The sequence below is a fragment of the Artemia sp. Qi Xiang Cuo genome, chromosome 17 (genome assembly GCF_049724085.1).
Source record: "Artemia sp. Qi Xiang Cuo chromosome 17, ASM4972408v1, whole genome shotgun sequence".
Classification (NCBI taxonomy): Eukaryota; Metazoa; Arthropoda; class Branchiopoda; order Anostraca; family Artemiidae; genus Artemia; species Artemia sp. Qi Xiang Cuo.
Genome location: NC_142810.1, coordinates 11,304,588 through 11,323,292, shown reverse-complemented (window position 1 = coordinate 11,323,292; position 18,705 = coordinate 11,304,588). Strand labels below are relative to the sequence as shown.

Here is an 18,705-nt window from a genome sequence, read left to right as displayed (position 1 = left end):
TTTGATGACGGCTATTTCGCTTCTCTTAATTCCTTCTTTGTCAAATTTTTGAAGTAATTCATGCACTTTCAATTTCATGGCCCTAAAGTCTTTTACACTAACAAAATGTGGTTTTTCTCCAATAATTCGAACTCCTGACCTAAATCCGTTGGCTACTGAATGAATTCTTTACTGAACCAGTTCTTGATAACATACCGTAAAGTTGATTTAAAAGGGCGAATATGCTGCCTGTATATCTCAGACTATCAGTAAGATGTACTCGGTAATATTTAGAGGGCTGGATAAGTTTAAGTGAAGTTACTTTTAGATATTCATACGAGGTATACCAGCAGAAATTGGACCGACGAATTGCTTTCCAAATTTCATCAGTCTTTTTATGTTGCGAACGTTCAAATGAATATGCATCATCATAAAATATTTTAAAGGTTGTGTCGGTGCCATATTTATCAACTTCAAAACTTTCTTTTGTATCAATATCCTCATAAATACATCTTTCCTCCAATCCCACGAAACCGTAACGCGAAACATTAGTCTTCCTAAAAACGAATATTATTAATTTTTTAATATCTTCGGTAATTTCTATCCTTTTTCCTTCAAGTTCTTTCTCTACCTGTTTCCAAAACATTTCTCTAATAAATCGTATTGCCTTCTCGTTTTCATGATAAACGATGATTAATTCTTTTTCCTTTGAATTTTCTTCTCTGTGTAACAGCAAAAGTTCAAAGACCATATGGACCATTTTAAATATCAAACAGTAGGTTTTACCAGTCCCTGGCATACCCGTGATTTCCAGAAAGGGATGATCACACTCCACAATCGCTATCTGCATGGGTGTTAAGAATATTCCATCTATGTCTGTCTTGCTAATTTTATACTCCTCATTCAAACATTTCTCGAGCTCTCTCCAAATATTCCATTGGCTTGATTGATATCCCATTGGTGTGCTTGAAGCACTAAGATATGAACCGTAACACCTGAAAATAAATACTGAAATTATGAAGGAAAACTAAGAAGAACCACTTTGATTTCAGGATATAGAATTATGAAGCCTTTGGGTGAAGTATCAAGTCCTAGTCCCAAGCATGAAATCCTGAAAAAAAAGCATTTATGCCCTACCTGTTGGTCGATTTATTCCGCTAGGAAGTGTTGAAATTCATCTTTTTAGACCTTCATCCCGACTTTGTTAATCGGTCAAAAGTAAAATAAAAGGCGAGCCGAAGCCAGGCAATTAAACTCATTCTTATTTAAAAGACATTATTTCAAATAATGTCGGTAAATCTGGCTCACCTTTCATGAAATATACTTCCCACCCCTCGCATAACATATATAGAGTATACTAGTCAAGGACAATGCATACCAGAGTGACATTACTTGACTTCCCCTCTGACATCGCTACATCTCCCCCAAGACATTTTTCAGGCATTTCCTATTAAAATTTACACCTTTAAATACCTGTGATTCGAGTTTTGCCAAGCCTATCATGATGCCTCACAAAACACTCACACCGCCACACACTCCACATCACCCCCCCCCCCTCCACGGTAAAAATACTTTAATTTATTCATTGAAAACCCGTCAAATCAACACACAACAAGACGGAGCACTTAAAAAAAGAAAAAAAAGACACAAACTACAACAAACTGAACCAACAAAGAAAACGAATAAGGGCAAGAAATTGTGAGAAAAAAAATCACTGAATGAGCAGATGGGACCATTCGTGTAGATTTCGGCGTATTTTTCTATTATTCTTCGCTATTCGTCTAGCGACGGCGATGTCAGGGTCTGCGATTTTAAATTTTTCAATTATATGCGAATTTCTATACCATGGAGGTAGACGAAGCAAATACTTCGCAAAACGAAAATACATCGGTCTGATTTTATTCTGGTCAGTTACTCAGTTTTAGTGAGAAGTTTCCAGAAGGGCGTGGCATATAAAATGTGAGGAAGAGCGATTGCGTTATACAAGCTTATTAGAAGCAGCCGGTCGAATCGGAGTTTGAACGACAAAATTGAAGTGTGAGACGCTGAAATTCGTCGCTTAAGCTGTTCGAGGAGAAGTTTTCGGGTGTGGCGGATAGATGAACCTATGGGTAAACCTTTTTATCCAGGTTTACCCTCTCAGTAGAATTTGGCCAAAACTGGTAGATCACATACATGAGTTTAGCTAAGGAGGGGCGCGGGTAGAGAACGCCCACTCTAAAAGAACTTTTGCACACCCCAGAAATGTTGCCGGTATTGAAAATAGCATTTTTTTTGGAGGGGGGGGGGATAAAAACTTTAAATTTTTGTGTATAACTAATTTATCATTCGTTACAACCACCAGTCTACCAAATATTATCTCAACAGTAACTGCAGTTCCTGAAAAAACTTTATTACAAGCAGTGCCATAGCAATTACGCGTAATTTGTTGCTAGATCAGGTGCCTTGTTTTAAATTTAAACCCTCCTGATTTACTGCACCCCAAGCTGCCCTGCCATGGGGTTAAGTGTACTTCAAAAATCAGGTTTTGTTCGAGGGTTCAGTCGTCCAATGATTGAAATTTTTACGCTATTAAACACACTAAAGTGTTTTTGGATTACTAAATTACAGTGTTAAAAGCCAATAAATTGAATATTTTGATACAACAAGGTATTTTTTTCTCATTTTCAGGATTTGGAAATCATAGAATGTAAAAGTACCTAGCACTTAAATAATAAAAACCATGTTTAGTACCGTATAGATCGAATCAAAGATTACAGAATAAATATTATCCATCAATTTTTGATTAACTTGTTATTGACTGCATCCTAATAGCCTTATATCTTCACCGCAGATGTAACTAGGGACAGCGGCGGATCCAGGATTTTTTTTAGGGGGGAGGGGGCGCAAAATAGGTTGATCCGATAAAAAAAATTAGGGGGCGCAAAACAGGTTGATCCGATAAACTGGCGTTAGGAGCAAGTTTAATTAACGCAAGCTTGAGTTAATTAAGTAAATTACACTACTTTAGACTACGCTGGGGGGGGAGGGGGCTCGCCCCCTGGATCCGCCACTAACCAGGGTTAAGAGTGATCTCACTATTGTAAATATTTTTAATAAGACAGAGAGTATGAAGATTGACAGCTGACTTATGTTTCAATTATACTTTTATAAAGTTAACATAGTAATATACTAAATTCAGTTTATGCTTAAGGGTTGATTTTATATTTTTTACTGAAGTAATTTAGCAAAATTTAAACAATTATTGGACTAACTCCAATTTTACAAAAAATGGAATAAGATTTTTTACCTGGGCTCGGTATGTTTTGTGCTATGGATGCAGGGTTGCCAAGGGATTGTCAGCATGACACGGCGTGTACTACTACTCTGAGGTCAAAAAATATTTATTTTCATAACACTATCTTAGAGATACAAAGAAGTCTTAACCGTTTTCCATTGGTGGAATTATAATCTTAAAGGTGTTTTTATCTAAGCCAAATTCTCCGGTTCATAAGCTTTCAATAATTCTTGACTCCAGTTCTTTCAAACTCAGTTTTTTATATGTTTTAAATGTTTGGAATAGCCTCTTGGAATACACCTCTTGGAAAAGCAAATTCTCTAGCATCCATTCTGTTTCCTTGGGTATTTGGCTTCGCTTTGTGTTAGGAAACACAATAAGGTAGTGACAAACCTGTATCATAGTTGCTGTTGTGTTTGGTCATATAACCTTTAATATCCTGAATAACACGCGGGTCTTACTTCTTATAAGCTAATAGTTTATTTTGCAATGTTTTGCAATCTTCTTTTGTTGGATTGTCTTTTAATTCAAAGGACTTGACGTCTAAAATAATTACTAACGATTTTAATGTGAATAAAAAATCACCCAGCTCTTTTTTTTAATTTTAGGAGTGTAAAACATGTACGTGTATGCATTATATCTGTATAGAGATGGTAAAGCACTCACGCAAACTAGCTTTTTTAGATGGTGTCCACACTGAGATGCAGGGTCTTGTGTGGCCATAGATCCATAGTGCAGCCCCTGGTCCCACTATACCCAGCCCGAATTTAGCGTCAATACTAGATTTTAGAAAACAAAACTTGTACGTTCCGAAATTTGTAATGATAGCATCAAGTATAAAAAGATAATGTGGCCTAATTAATTAAATAATGAAAAGATTACGTAGATATTCTTGTTGTCGATATGTTGTTATAATATAGACAGATAGGTGCTCGTCCGGAGTTAGTTCCCATGCAAATTGGCGCATGAAGAACGACCTCCACGTGCCTCTGGATATCTGGCTAGCCACCAGAGAATCAAATGCACGTAGGGACGGTTGTGTTAGCAACCCTCCGCCTGAAACTTCTATTGCTACAAATAGAACCAGAAATTCAGCCTCGGATATGTTATCTCAAATCTCTTCTTGACCCTGGACTGCCCAAGGGCGATTCCCTCCAAATATCATTGACCAAAGGGGCATCAATGTGGCCACCTGAAATGTTCTAGCACTGAACTAACCCAGTTCAGAGCTTCTATTAGCCAAAGAATTTAATAAATATAGAGTTACAATTGCTGGAATCACTGAAACACGTTTATCTAGTGATGGTGAGGAGTACATTGGTGAAGCGTGCACACTGCTCTGGTCTAGTGGCCACCAGAAACGAGGAGGCATTGGCCTAGTGCTGAATAGTGCCGCACACAATGCCCTCCTGTCATTCGCATCAGTAAAACCTGGGCTGCTGAGAGCAAGGCTCGATGTTAAACATGGAAAAATAACCATCATCACCTGTTACACCCCCAAAAATGAAGCCAAGGAAGAAGTAAGGATGACTTCTATACCCTTTTAAGTTCTGAGCTCTCTTCAGTACCTCCTCATGACTACCTCGTCCTTCTGGGAGATATGAATGCTAGCATTTCAAATGAGTCTCGCCTGTGGGATATCACTGTTGGACAGGTAGCAGTAAATCGCCTAAACGACAACGGAGAGAGAATGCTGAACTGCTGTCTTGCTCACAATCTTACCATTGGAAAAAGGTGGTTTCAGAGACCCAACATAGCCAAGCATACCTGGTATAGCAATGACGGATTAACGACGAAAAAGTTCGACTACATCATCATATGCCGGTGATGGCTGTCGTCTGTGCAGAACTATCGCACCTACCGAGGCACCGAACTTGGGAACACCGACCATAGTTTTGTTGCAGCCAAAATCAGGCTTCGCTTAAAAGCTACAAAAACCAACCAGACACCTCGGAAAATTGATACCTACCGTATCTAGCAAGACCCCGCTTTGGCTGAACAGTATCAGGTCGAATTATCCAACAGATTCTAGGTCCTTACGCAGAGCGATGATAGTGAAGGTTCATGGAAGGTTTTCAAAGAGAATGCTCTTGCAGCTGCAACTAGCGTTGCTGGAATGAAGCAGCGTAAGAAAAAAGACTGGATATGCAACGAATCCCTCGCCATTATTGATCTCAGACGGGAAGCCCGCCTTCGCGGGGACATGAAAACATATAGACAATTAAATAAAGAGCTTAACATCATGCTGCACAAAGACCGTAAGACCAATATTGACAAGAAGCACGCGAGCTTCAAAAGGCCGTCAAAACAAGGACATTAGAGCCACACAAGATCCTCCATGAGCTCTCAGGTCAATACACTCAAACTACATCGTATCTCTGTAACGCCAGTGGAAAGAATATTTACGACCAGCCACAGTGCCTCCGCCAGTGGGAAACCAGCCATGAGAAGCTACTAAACTCCGCCCCACCCAACCAAATTGACGACCAGATTACCGCCGCTGCTGCTGACAATCGTACACCTTCCCATGATGGCACTGAATTTACAGCAGAAGAAATTAAAGCTGCAGTACGATAGCTGGAGAACAACAAAGCGCCGGGCCTGACATTATGTGGCCTGACATCAGAACTTCTTAAAAAGGGCAATCCATCCATGACCATCTGGCTACAAGTGCTGTTTAATGCTGTGAGACACTCTGAAATGATCCCGTCAGACTGGAAGACAGGCTTACTTGTGCCAGTCTACAAGAGGAAAGGGAGTAAAACAGAATGTAATAACTATTGTGGCATAACTCTGCTCTCAGTACCCGGCAAATTCTTTGCCATGTTGCTGCTCAAGCGGGCAACTAAGTAGGCCTACTCCATCCCCTTCGTCACCACCAACAAGCTTGGTTCATGCCGGGTAGGTCCATTACTGAGCAAATCCATACAATTAGACAGCTGATAGAGAAAACTCTAGAATATAAAAGGAATACGGATACAACGGTTGCTCACTAGTATCCGTCGATGGCAGTTCATAATTTTTTGGATTTTGTGCAAATCGCGGATATTGGCGAATAACTCGCTTTTATGGTTGTTAGGTGTTTGGTTTTAATTCTTACAATTTTTGGCTTTTATTGAATTTTATTCATCTTTTAAGTTTTTGGTTTTTTCTTAGGTTTTTTGGTTCTTTTCACATTGATTTTCCGCGTTTGTTTTTTGTTGTTTTTTTCTTCGGCACTTTTCTTGGATACATTATTTCGTTTCGCGCTGAAGAAGAGAGGCGTTTGTTCTTTCGAAATATTTGCTTTGTTTGGTTTTTTCAGTATTTTCATTTGGCCTTTAAAAACCCCATTTTTGTTCGTTTTTCTTTCTTTATGTTATGTCAGGCCAATGTGCTTTAAGAAATTATCATTGATAGTACTCAATGACATTGTCAATGTCAATATAAATGCTGTCATTGGCTCATTGTCAATGATTAAGTAATCATTGACAGAACTTAAAGGATTAAAAACAACAAGGCCTCAGGTACATATAGTGTAGTTAGTCATTTTCTTTAATATGATGGTTGTGAAGTTAGAGATTAATTACAGAAGATTATGAATAAAGTTTTGAAAAAGCGGAAGTACAAAGCGACTTTATGGAAACTTTAACCTAAACCCTTTATAAAAAGGCGACAAGAGTGAGTATGGTAATCATTGAGGCAATAGTTCCGTTTCTGTCGGAAGCAAATTACTTAATTACTCATGATGATTCTTTTAGACGTAGGCAAGCTGTAGATGTAATTTAAGAGAAGAACAGCGTCGGCTTGGGAGGGAGAGATGATGCTTTGACTAAGTTTTCACTCTCAGATTATTATTTGAAAATTGTCCCCCTTTAACCATAAACGCCTTTAAACTTCATTTTTGTAGAGTTTGAGCAAGAATTTTATTCAACTCGTAAAAAAGCCTCAGCGAAGGTTCTCTCCTTACATAGTATACAAGATAAATAGACTGCGTGAGTGATTAATGCTATGTAAAAGAATAACACTACCGCAGTTATGCACAAGAATAACACAAATTGGAAAAATGCGTTAAGAAGAGTAAGTTGCCATGAGTCCTCTCTGAAGTTTATACAAGTATCCCTTCTATAAGAACCATATATATATATCCCCAGAGTATAACTTACAACGCCTGTCCCTAGGCCCTGGGGGGATGTTTCGACCCTGGAATTTTAATATCTGATGGTTGAACTATTTTTAACAAAATAGTCGCCTCAAATTTTTATCGGATGGGTTTATTCATCCAATACACCCAAAGGTGTGGAGGGCGGGAGGGGTAAGTTGCCCTCCGATCTTTTTTCACTCTGAGAAAATGAACTACAACTTTTAGTGTCCAACCAAATGAAGCCTCTTGGAAGTTTATACGAGCATCCCTTTCATAAGAACCACATACAGCCCCAGGACATAGCTTACAATGCCTGCCCCCCGGCCCCTGGGGGGATGTGTCGACACCGGAGTTTTTGTTATATGACCTTTGAACTATTTTGAAAAAAGGGCTCTCTCAAAGTTCTTATCGGATGGGTTTGAGGCAAATAGGGCGTGGAGACGGGGGCTGTTGGACCTCCGACCTGTTCCGAATCCTACAAATGGAACGACAACTTTCAGTTTCCCATCATATGAGCCCTCCGAAGCTTATACAGGCATATCTTCGATAATAACCATATATGCCCCCAATGCAATACGTACAACGTCTTTCCCGGGCCCTGGGGGGGGGGATTGTGTCAAAACAAGAGTTTTTCTTATCTGACCTTTGAACTATTTTTAACGAAATGGCCATTCGTAAAGGAGTTTTTGTTATATGATCTTTCAACTATTTTTAAAAAAACGGCTACCTCAAATTTTTATCAGATGTGTTTGGGGAAAAAGGGCTTAGGGGGGGGGGGAAAGTTACCCTCCGATCACTTTTAACTCTCCAAAAGGGCACTAGAACTCTCGATTTCCAATCGAATGAGCCCCCTTTGAAGTTTATACGACGACCCCTTCTATATGAAGTGCCTCTGAAAAAAAAAAATGGAGTGTGGGGGGAGGCTAGCTGCCCTCCAATCACTTTTCACTGTTAAAAAGTAAATTACAACTTTCAATTTCCAATCAAATTAGCCCTCTAGGAACTTTATACGAGCATCCCTTCCGTAACAACCATATATGCCCCCAGGGCATAACTTACAACGCCTGCCCCCGGGCCCTGCGGGGCTGTGTCGACACCGGAGTTTTTTGTTATCAGAACTTTGAACTATCTTTAACAAAATGTCTATCTCAAAAGTGTTACCGGAGGCAATACGGGCGTGGAAGAGGGGGGGGGGGCTAGGTGCTTTCGGATCTCTTTTGACTCATAAAAAGTGAAGAACATCTTTCAATTCCCTACCAAATGAGCCCTCTAAAACGTTTATACGAGTATCCCTTCCATAAGAACTAGAAATGCCCCATGAGTATTACTCATAACGCCTGCCTCCGGGCCCTGGCATGTTCCGTCCACACAGGAATTTTTCTTATCTAACCTATGAACTATTTTTAGTTAAATGGATGTTATAAAAAAATTTTCGGATGGGCTTGGGGAGAAAAGGGTGTGTTTCCCCTCGGATATCTTTTGACTCTTAAAAATTGAACTAGAACTTTCAATTTCCAATCAAATGAGCCCCGTCTAAAGTTTATACAAGCATCACTTTCATAAGAACCATATACGCCGCCAGGACAACATTTATAACAACTATCCCCCAGACCCTGGGGGGAGTTTCTTTTACCTAATTTTTGAACAATTTCCAAAAAACTGGCTATCTCACAATTTGTAGCGGAGGGGTTTGGGGAAAAAGAGCGTGGGGTGGGCTAGTTGCCCTTAACTCTCTTGACTCTTAAAAAGTGAACTAGAAATCTCAATTTCCAATCAAATGAGCCCTCTATATAGTTTATACGAGCATCCAATTCATAAGAGCCATACATGCCCTTAGGGCATAACTTAGAACGCCTTCCACCGGGACCTGGGGGGTTGTATTGACACCGGATTTTTTCTTATCCGACCTTTTAACTATTTTTAACAAAATGTCTCTCAAAATTTTCATCAGATGGGTTTAGAAAAAGAAGGCGTGGGGGGGGGAGAGGCTAGCTGCCCTCGGATATCTTTTGACTATTGAAAAGTGAGCACGAACTTTCAATTTCCAATCAAAAGAGCCCTCTCTGAAATTTATGCAAGCACCCCTTTCATACGATCCATATATGCCCCAGGGCCTAACTTACAACGCCTACCCCCGGGCCCTGGGGGTTGTGACAACACCTGAATTTTTGTTATCTCACTTTTGAGTAGTTTTTAACTTTATGGCTATCTCAAAATTTTTATTGGATACATTTGGGGAAAAATGGGCGTGGGGGGGGGGGTAGTTACCATCCAATCTCTTTTGACTCTAAAAAACTGAACTAGAACTGTCAATTTCAAATCACATGATCCAACTCTGAAGTTTATAAGAGCATCCCTTTCATACAATCCGTATATACCCCCAGGGCATAACACAACGCCTGCCCCCGGGCCCTGGGGGGTTGTGTCGACACTGGAGTTTTTTTTATATGATCTTTGAACTATTTTTAACGAAATAACTATCTTAAAATTTTTATTGGATGCATTTTGGAAAAAGAGGTTTCGGGGAGAGGGGAAGCTGGCTACCCTCCAATATCTTATGACGCTTAAAAATTGAACTAGAACTTTCAATTTCTAATCAAATGAGCCCTCTCTGAAGTTTATATGAGCATTCCTTCCATAAGAACCATATATGCCCCCCAGGGCATAACTTAAAACGCCTGCCCCCGGGCCTTGGGGGATTGTGTCAACACTGGACAACAAAATAGCTATCTAAAATTTTTTATTGGATGCATTTGGGAAAAAGAGGTTTCAGGGGGGGGGGGGGGAGCTGGCTACCCTCCAATATCTTTTGCCGCTTAAAAATTGAACTAGAACTCTCAATTTCTAATCAAATTAGCCCTCTCTGAAGTTTATATGAGCATTCCTTCCATAAGAACCATATATGCCCCCCAGGGCATAACTTAAAACCCTTGCCCCTGAAGACTATAGGGGGATTGTCCTGCTCAAATATATTATTTCTAGAACTTTCAACTACATTGAACAAAATGGCCATACCAAAATTTTGATTGGATGTGTTTGGGGAAATGGTGGGCGTGGAGTGGATGTCAGTTGCCTTAGAATCACTTTTGACTATTAAAAAAGGAACTAGCCGTTTAAATTTCTAATCGAATGAATCCTTTCTGAAGTTTCTACAACAACACTGTCTGTACAAAACCTTATATGCCCCAGGGCATAACTTACAACCCGTGTCCTGAGGGCTGTGGGGGGGGGGGGTGTCATCCTTAAAGACCTAATTTCAAGAACTTAAAACTACATTGAATAAAATGGCTATATCAAAATTTTGATTGGATGTGTTTGGGGAAAAGGTGGGCGGACGAGGGCGGTTAGTTGCCCTCCAATCACTTTCGACTATTAAAAAAGGCTCTAGCTCTTTGAATTTCCAATCTAATCAACCTTTTTTGAAGTTTCTACGACAACGCCTTCTATAAAAACCTTATATGCCCCACGGCATAGCTTACAACCCTTGCCCTGAAGGCTGTGGGGGTGTCCTCCTCAAAAACATAATTTCTATCTGGAAATCAACTACGCTGAACAAAATGGCTATCTCAAAATTTTGATTGGATGTTTTCGGGAAATGGTGGGCGTGGAAGGGGTGTTAGTTGCCTTCCAATCACTGTCGACTATTAAAAAGGGCACAAGCCACTCCAGTTTCCAATTGAATTGGGGTTTGGACACTGTAACACTTTAAGGTTATTTTTTATGATTGGTTTTTAATATTTGAGTTATAAATAAGTTTTTAATTGTTAAGACTGTTTCTTTTTCCAAACAATTTCAAAACAAAGTTTCAGTTACTTTATATTTTCTGTTATATTCATTCTAAAATATTCAAATAAAGACCAAAATCATCAGAAAAATATGAACTCTGATAAAGATGCATGTAGGTATTTGCTTGAAACTAAGTATATGATTTGAAATACTCTTAAAAAAATAAATAATTATGTATTTGTTATTTTCGTATTTGATAGGTATAGATTTGTGATTTGAATTCACTGGGTTTAAAGCTGTGGTAAATTTTTAATTAGATTTTTTTTAATTTATAATAGAATGAATAGAAGAAATACTAACAAAGAGCTCTAAACTAACAGGACTCTAGACTGACAGTACTAGCCATTCTAAAAATTCACTAAAATATTGATGTGACATCAACCATGTAATAAATAGATATGATGGGAGTAGAAAGAAAAAATTGACTTTTTTTTATAAAATAGTGAATTCACTCTATATTTTTATCAAAAGCAAAATTTTGATTAGTAAATTTTTGAGATTCTGTGAAAGTTGGCACTGTTTATTAAACACTATTTTAAAAAAGAAATTGTGATTAGTTAATATTTTATTCCCTATACTTAAAACCTTAGTTTTAAATGTTTTCTGTGTATTTCTATCTCTTTGTAATATGTTTCTTTTTACACCCCTAAACAAACTGGTATTTAATGTTAATCTTTTATGCATATATGATTGCATCTTAATCCTCATTTCTTACTCTTCAATACCATCATAATTGCTAAGCAATGCTATATAGTTAGGCAACATACTAAATGGTTTGACCTTTACAAAAAGTCACAAAGTATGCATAACTCCAAAAGATGGTTCAAATCCATTTTTTTTTTTTTTTTTTGACAATACAAAGCTTAAATCACTTGCTATAGTGGTCAGAAGTACAAAGGCTAAGAAATATGCAGAAAATATTAAATATAATTTTTTTTGTAGATGGTGAACAACTTTTTATTTTTTTATGGTGGGGGGGGCGGTTATAACTTACTATTTTTTGTATCAATATTTTCCCATTGTTTTAACTTCAACATATTTATTAGAACTTTAATCCTCACAAGATTTTAGATAAAATTTAGAACCATTTCCACAACCTACCTATGATTTAGGATAATTTTTGAGGTTCCCTTTAAATTGCTGATATTCCTTTGTTTGTAAGTTTATCAGAGCAACCTATTATGCCCCCCTACTAAAAAAAATCCTAGATTCACCCCTGACTCATCTATTGTTGAGCCAAATATTGTTCAGGGTCATTTTTCTATTTTCCCACCCCATTTAACCATTTTTGATGCAATATATAGAAAATTTATAAATAAGGATATTGCATTGCTGTAATAATATTAAAAATATAGTTTACTGTTGACCTGGATATTGTTCAGGGTCATTTTTCTATTTTTCCACCCCATTTAACCTTTTTGACACAAAATATATGGAAAATTTGTGAATAAGGATGTCAAATATGACAGTAAAAATATACTGTTGATCCAGATATTGTTCAGGGTCATTTTTCTATTTTCCCACCCCATTTAACATTTTTTGACACAAAATATATGGAAAATTTGTGAATACAGATGTTGCATTAGTGTGAAAATAGTAAAAATGTGTAGTTTTAAATGGAAAACCCATCTATTGTAGACCCAAATATTGTTCAGGGTCATTTTTCTATTTTCTTGCCCCACTTAATGTTTTTTGATGCAATATATAAAAAATTTGTGAATAAAGATGTTGCAGTGCTGTAAAAATAGTAAAAATGTATAGTTTTAAATGGAACACCCATCTATTGTTGACACATATATTGTACAGGATAATTTTTCTATTTTCTTGTCCCACTTAAACTTTTTTGATGCAATATATAGAAAATTTGTGAATAAGGATGTTGCATTGCTTTAAAAATACCTGAATAAAACACAGCAGGTGCAGCCGTTTGGCATAGGCTTTGCTGGAAGAGTTTTTTCAGACGCCGACTTTGCCGACGATGTGGCGCTAATATGCGAATACATTAGTGACCTCAAAACTACACTGGAAACACTGGCCTCTGCTACTGAGAAACTTAGTCTGAAAATAAATTGGTCGAAGACCAAGATAATGCCCATTGAGAAAACGCCGTCCAACCCCCTGTCATCTGTGGAAATTTGTGGCCAAACTGTAGAGGTAGTCAAGCAGTTTACCTACCTTGGTTCAATTGTCTGCTCAAATGGAAGCCTAGATGGCGAAATATCAGCAAGAGCGGCAAAAGAAAACTCTGTCTTTGGTCGCCTTCTAAAAACAGTCTTCCATAAACCCCAGATCAGCCGCCTCACCAAAGCACGAATATATTCTGCTTTGGTTGCCAGCATTATGCTCTATTCTGCCAAGACTTGGTCACTGACTCAGACACAGACGCTGAAGGTAGATGCCATCCAGACGAAACACCTCCAAAAAATCGAACGCTCCCGATGGTCCAACAGGGTACAAAATTCGGAAATCCTCAGGTCCTTCAAACTCCCACCTCTGTCCGAGCAGCTTGAGTCTCACTCGCTGCGTTGGTATGGTCATCTGCTCTGTCTGCCTGCCCAAACACCCGCCCGGCTCATCTTCTATTTCGACCCAGCTGCAAACGGCTGGAGGCGTCCTAGGGAAAGACCACGCACCAGATGGGCGGACGTCTTCCGCGATCGGCTCACCTCCAGAAACATCAACCCGGCTGAAGCAACAACCCTCGCCCTGAACCGACCACTCTGGAGAAGACTGACGGCGCTGACAACTGGTTCCCTCTACGCTGGCAACGCTGCCAAGCAAGAGCTTTAAATAAGTAAAGTAATTGCTTTAAAAATAGTAAAATGTATAGTTTTAAATGTAAAATCTATTTATTTATAATTATATGTACTCTATTTATATTTATATTAAATAGTAAAATCTATTGCTGAATATTTGGATTTTACAGAAAAATCTAGATATTTTTCATGCTCAATGTCCTATACCTATCTTTGAATCTTTGCAAGATTTTGACAGTTGAAAGTCAGCAATTTTGACACTTGGACAGTCAATAAATTCTTAGCAATGGAAAATCAAGGAAAACGGTTTGCATATTCCTATCTTGTTTCTTATAAGCTATTTAGAATTAATTACTGGTGGTAACAATTGAGGTTCAAAAATTTGGTATTTTGTTGGAATTTTGTATTGTACCACCAGCAGATAGCTTCGACAGTTTATAAAAATCACTTATTTCAGGTAGCTTATAAAAAAGAACTAAAATAAGAATGTGCAAACATTTCTTTAATATTTGTTGGTTAAGAATCTAATGACTTTGAAAGAGCCAAAATGGCTCTAATAGTTAATATGTTGTGAACAGTTGAAGATGGTTAAAGAACACTAGATGTGAAAAATTTTTAGAATTTTTTTTCTGTAATTATAAAAATCATTAACTTATGCAGTCATCTGTTAAAGAAATGTCTGTTTTTGTTCTCCATGCTTGTTGGAACACCCTTTATAGACAAAAATGTTATTTTCTGAAAATTTCCTCTGCATCATGTCACAAAAAGTGAAGCGGAGAGAGAAGAACATCCAATTGAAAAATGGTCATAGCTTCTAGTTCCAAGAATGCATGTCAAGGATTGCCACCAAAGGCAAAATAAAATGCCAGTTTTCCTTGGAAAAAAAAATCTCCAAAAGACAAATATCTCCTCATTAGTTCAGCTCTCCTGAGCAGCTCACTTTGGAAAGTATCTTGGAGGTGCACAACCAGCCATACCTTTTCTGAGCCTAAAGTGTGTCATAACAGTCACAAGAAAACTCAAATCAAGCAAAAATTACTATGAGTAGGGCTGAAAACCCCCATCTCTTCTAAAACCAGATCATAATTTGATCTTTACTGAAAACAAAATACAGTTTAAATATTATCACATTTTTTACTTTAATAAATAGAAAATATTGAAACTTTGAAGGAATAAAAATCTGTATATTTATATTAAACCACAGTTTATATAATTATCCAGTAAGTTTACTGCAGATTATTTCTGGCTCTTCATTCTTGGTGCAAACAAAAAGCTCCTCCCAATTATTTCTGCATTAGTGGGTTAGTATTTTTTTGTCAATCAATGAGAAATGGTTACAAAGTGCATTATTTGTAATTGCAAAAGCAGAAAAAAACTTGGTGAGCCAGCCAAGTGGTTTGCAAGTGTCCCATCTCACAGGTATGACTTAATTTATATACAAATTATGACTTAATCTATTATTTACATACAGTGGACTCAACTGATTGGCCTATGTAGGATTTTATAAAAAAGGGGGAGGGGGTTGATGAAATTTATAAAAACAAGGAATTTTTTTCTTCTAATAACTGGTGGAATAGGTGTGATGGTTTCAGGGGCAGATCCAAGATTGTTTTAGGGGGGTGCAAAATAGGTTGATCTGACAAACTTACATTAGGAGCAAGTTTAATTAATGCAAACTTGCGTTGATTAGGTAAATTACACTACTTTAGACTACTTTAGGGGGTAACCCTTGCCCCCCCTCTGGATCTGCAACTGGATAGCTTATCATTTTTTTTTCACGACATGATATTTATTTTCTCAGATTGTAGTTCCTGTAATATTTGAAAAGTCTAGTTACCTGTTTTGGCGGAGAGCCTAGATAAGACTAGTTTTGTTTTCAATCAAATTTTTTGTATGAAATGGGCAGAGCTTTCCTGAACTTTAAATAATAAACACCTCTGTTTGAAAATCTTTACACTTTGTGAATTTAGATAGCAATAAGGGTTCCTGATTGAGACCAATTTTAGGACTTGGGTTCTAATTATTGGTTGCTGTGGTAAAAGTTGCCACAATAGCCAAACGTCTGTTAAGAAGTGTTTTTTGTAAAATTCTTAGGGAATTTTCTGAAAATTGAAGGACATCACACATTTTAGTGGCAGATCCAAAATTTTACGGGGCTTTATGCTAGAAAAGCTCCTATTATAGAATATATATATATATATATATATATATATATATATATATATATATATATATATATATATATATATATATATATATATATATATATATATATATATATATATATATATATATATATATATATATATAAATATCAGCGAGTACAAACAGCTCCTCTCATTTGATCTGCCATTAGCGGTCAAATTACCCTGGAACACGTATTTCAGCAGAAACTTTCTCAAAATGCCTTTGAAACCAACTTGAGACTTTGAAACCTATTTTTAATTCCTAAAAACATCTAATAATAACATTGCACTACTAATTACCAATTTTCATGTATGTATTGGAATAAATTAATTTAAAATTAGTTTCTTCAAAATTAGTGTTCCAACGTTGAAGCTAAGTTTTGTGTCCAAGAGAAATCTGACTTGTCTACCCGTGAAAAGATCTAATGCTGCTTATGTTTATACCGGTTTATACATTCTCTGGAGCCCTTGCAACTCAGTCTGGGTTTTTATAATGGGTGAGATAGGGAATGATCATACTGCTAATTCTATAAACTGTGTATTAAACAGACAATCCAGTTTTTTTTTCAGTACAGTTTGAATTTGTTTTTTTTTCTGTATGGCAAAGTTTTTGGTCAATATATACCAAATCATATTATTGAGTTTCAAATAAAGTGAATACACCATTTGATGCTTTTTTTATGCTGATTACAAATATAATAATCATTTCTATTTGAAATGAATTTCACCCCCCCCCCCCCTATAAAGGCTATACCTAACCATACCTAACCCAACCTAACCTAACCCTGAATTGGCCTATAGCGGGGGGGGGGGCTGAAATAAATTACCGATATAAATGCTCATTATATTCATACAAATCATAAAAAATGCAACAAATGTTTTAATATATTTATTCATAAATAAATAATATTATTTTGTATATATTGACCAAGTTTTCTTTTAAATTAATTAATTTACAAAAATGAAAGGTTACTAACCATGCTAAGAGAGTTCTCAGTGTGTATTGACTGTTTTCATCAGCAAATCCAGACTCCACCTCTTTCAAACTCAGTTTTTTATATGTTTTGAACATTTGGAATAGCCTCTTGGGATACTCCTCTTGGAAAAGCAAATTCTCTGGCATCCATTCTGTTTCCTTGGGTATTTGGCTTTGCTTTGTGTTTGGAAACACAATAAAGTAGTGAAACAAACCGGTATCATAGTTGCAGTTGTGTTTGGTCAAATACCCTTTAATATCCTGAATAACACGCTTTTCTTGCTTCTTATAAGCTGATAGTTTATTTTGCAACGTTTTATAATCTTCTTTTGTTGGATTGTCTTTTAGTTTAAAAGCCTTCACATCTAAAATGATTACTGACGATTTTGATATGAGTAAAAAATCACCCAGCTCTTTTTTTTTCATTTTAGGACTGTAAAACATATATGTGTGGAGCTTTGATTTTTTCAGCTCCTCATAAACTCTATATTCTGCCTTAAAACCATGTTCTTCCTGGTCTCCAATTTTAGTAATAACCTCTGGGAAGACAAACAACTCTTCAATGTCAAGGACAGAATTCTGATTTGTGTTTAGTTCAAACAACTTCTTTTCTGAAGCCTGTAAAAACGGTATGGCTTTATCTTCTCCAGGGAGTTTAATTTTCTGACAACATGAACATTCCTTTAAAAGTCTGCTGGAACTGATTTTCATTGCATTGCCTGGACAAAACATGATCAGAATTTTTTTGCTGCAAAAACAAACTCAAAATGGAAAATTTTAACAGTTAAACAGGTTCTAAAGAAATAAAGATCTGATTTTCACATAATGAAACACTTTTACTGCAGAATAAACACAAAATAAAAAACTTCCATTGCATCAGACAGTGTGGCCAGATCGTGAACAAAAAAGTAAGCCACAGCCTTTGAAAAACAAGCCAAAAATAAGCAAGACAATTTTTTGCCCAAAATTTAACTATACTTTAATGGTGTCCAAGTTTTGATGGTCATTTTATAGAAACAGTCAGCACTATTCAGGCCCTTTGATCCTACTGGCAATATCCACCTTTCAATTCGTTCCCTGGTTTGCGGAAGTTCAGTTCCAGTGTAGAGATTAATTAGAGGCTGCATTTAGTAGAAATGCGATAAACCACTACCCCATGTGGAACTCTAGAGACTTTACAGAAATTCCCGCGCGCTATGTTCAGAAAATGCTCGACCATGCTTACTTTCCTGTCCAACAGTTCGGGGAAAATTATTGACGAGGACGTCCACCGGCTCGATTTCTCCTGTGTTAGTTGGAGCACTCTCCGTGTGTGCGCTGCAATTTCTGTACCCCGTATTGTCACTGAGTTGGACCTCCGATTACTGTAATGATACTTTGTGACCAACTGCAGCACAACTTACAACGCCTGCCCCAGGCCCTGGGGGGTAGTGAGGACACCTGAATTTTTGCTATCTGACTTTTGAGCAATTTTTAACTTAATGGCTATCTCAAAATTTTTATTGGATGTATTTGGGGGCACGGAGCATGGGGGGGGGGCTAGTTGCCCTCCACTATCTTTTTACTCTAAAAAAATGAACTAGAACTTTAAATTTCCAATCAGATTAGCCATCTCTGAAGTT

General features: G+C 37.2%; 1 protein-coding gene across 1 annotated transcript in view; it reads right to left on the bottom strand.

The window, feature by feature from the left end:
• Window positions 1-17,959, bottom strand: part of LOC148941887 (uncharacterized) — a 44,697-nt gene extending 26,738 nt beyond the window's left edge. The window contains exon 1 of the mRNA XM_089103167.1: window positions 17,085-17,959. Coding sequence (XP_088959293.1) covers window positions 17,085-17,815 — 731 coding nt within the window. The 5' untranslated portion in view covers window positions 17,816-17,959. The remainder of the gene's footprint in view (window positions 1-17,084) is intronic.
• Window positions 17,960-18,705: the final 746 nt, after the last annotated feature.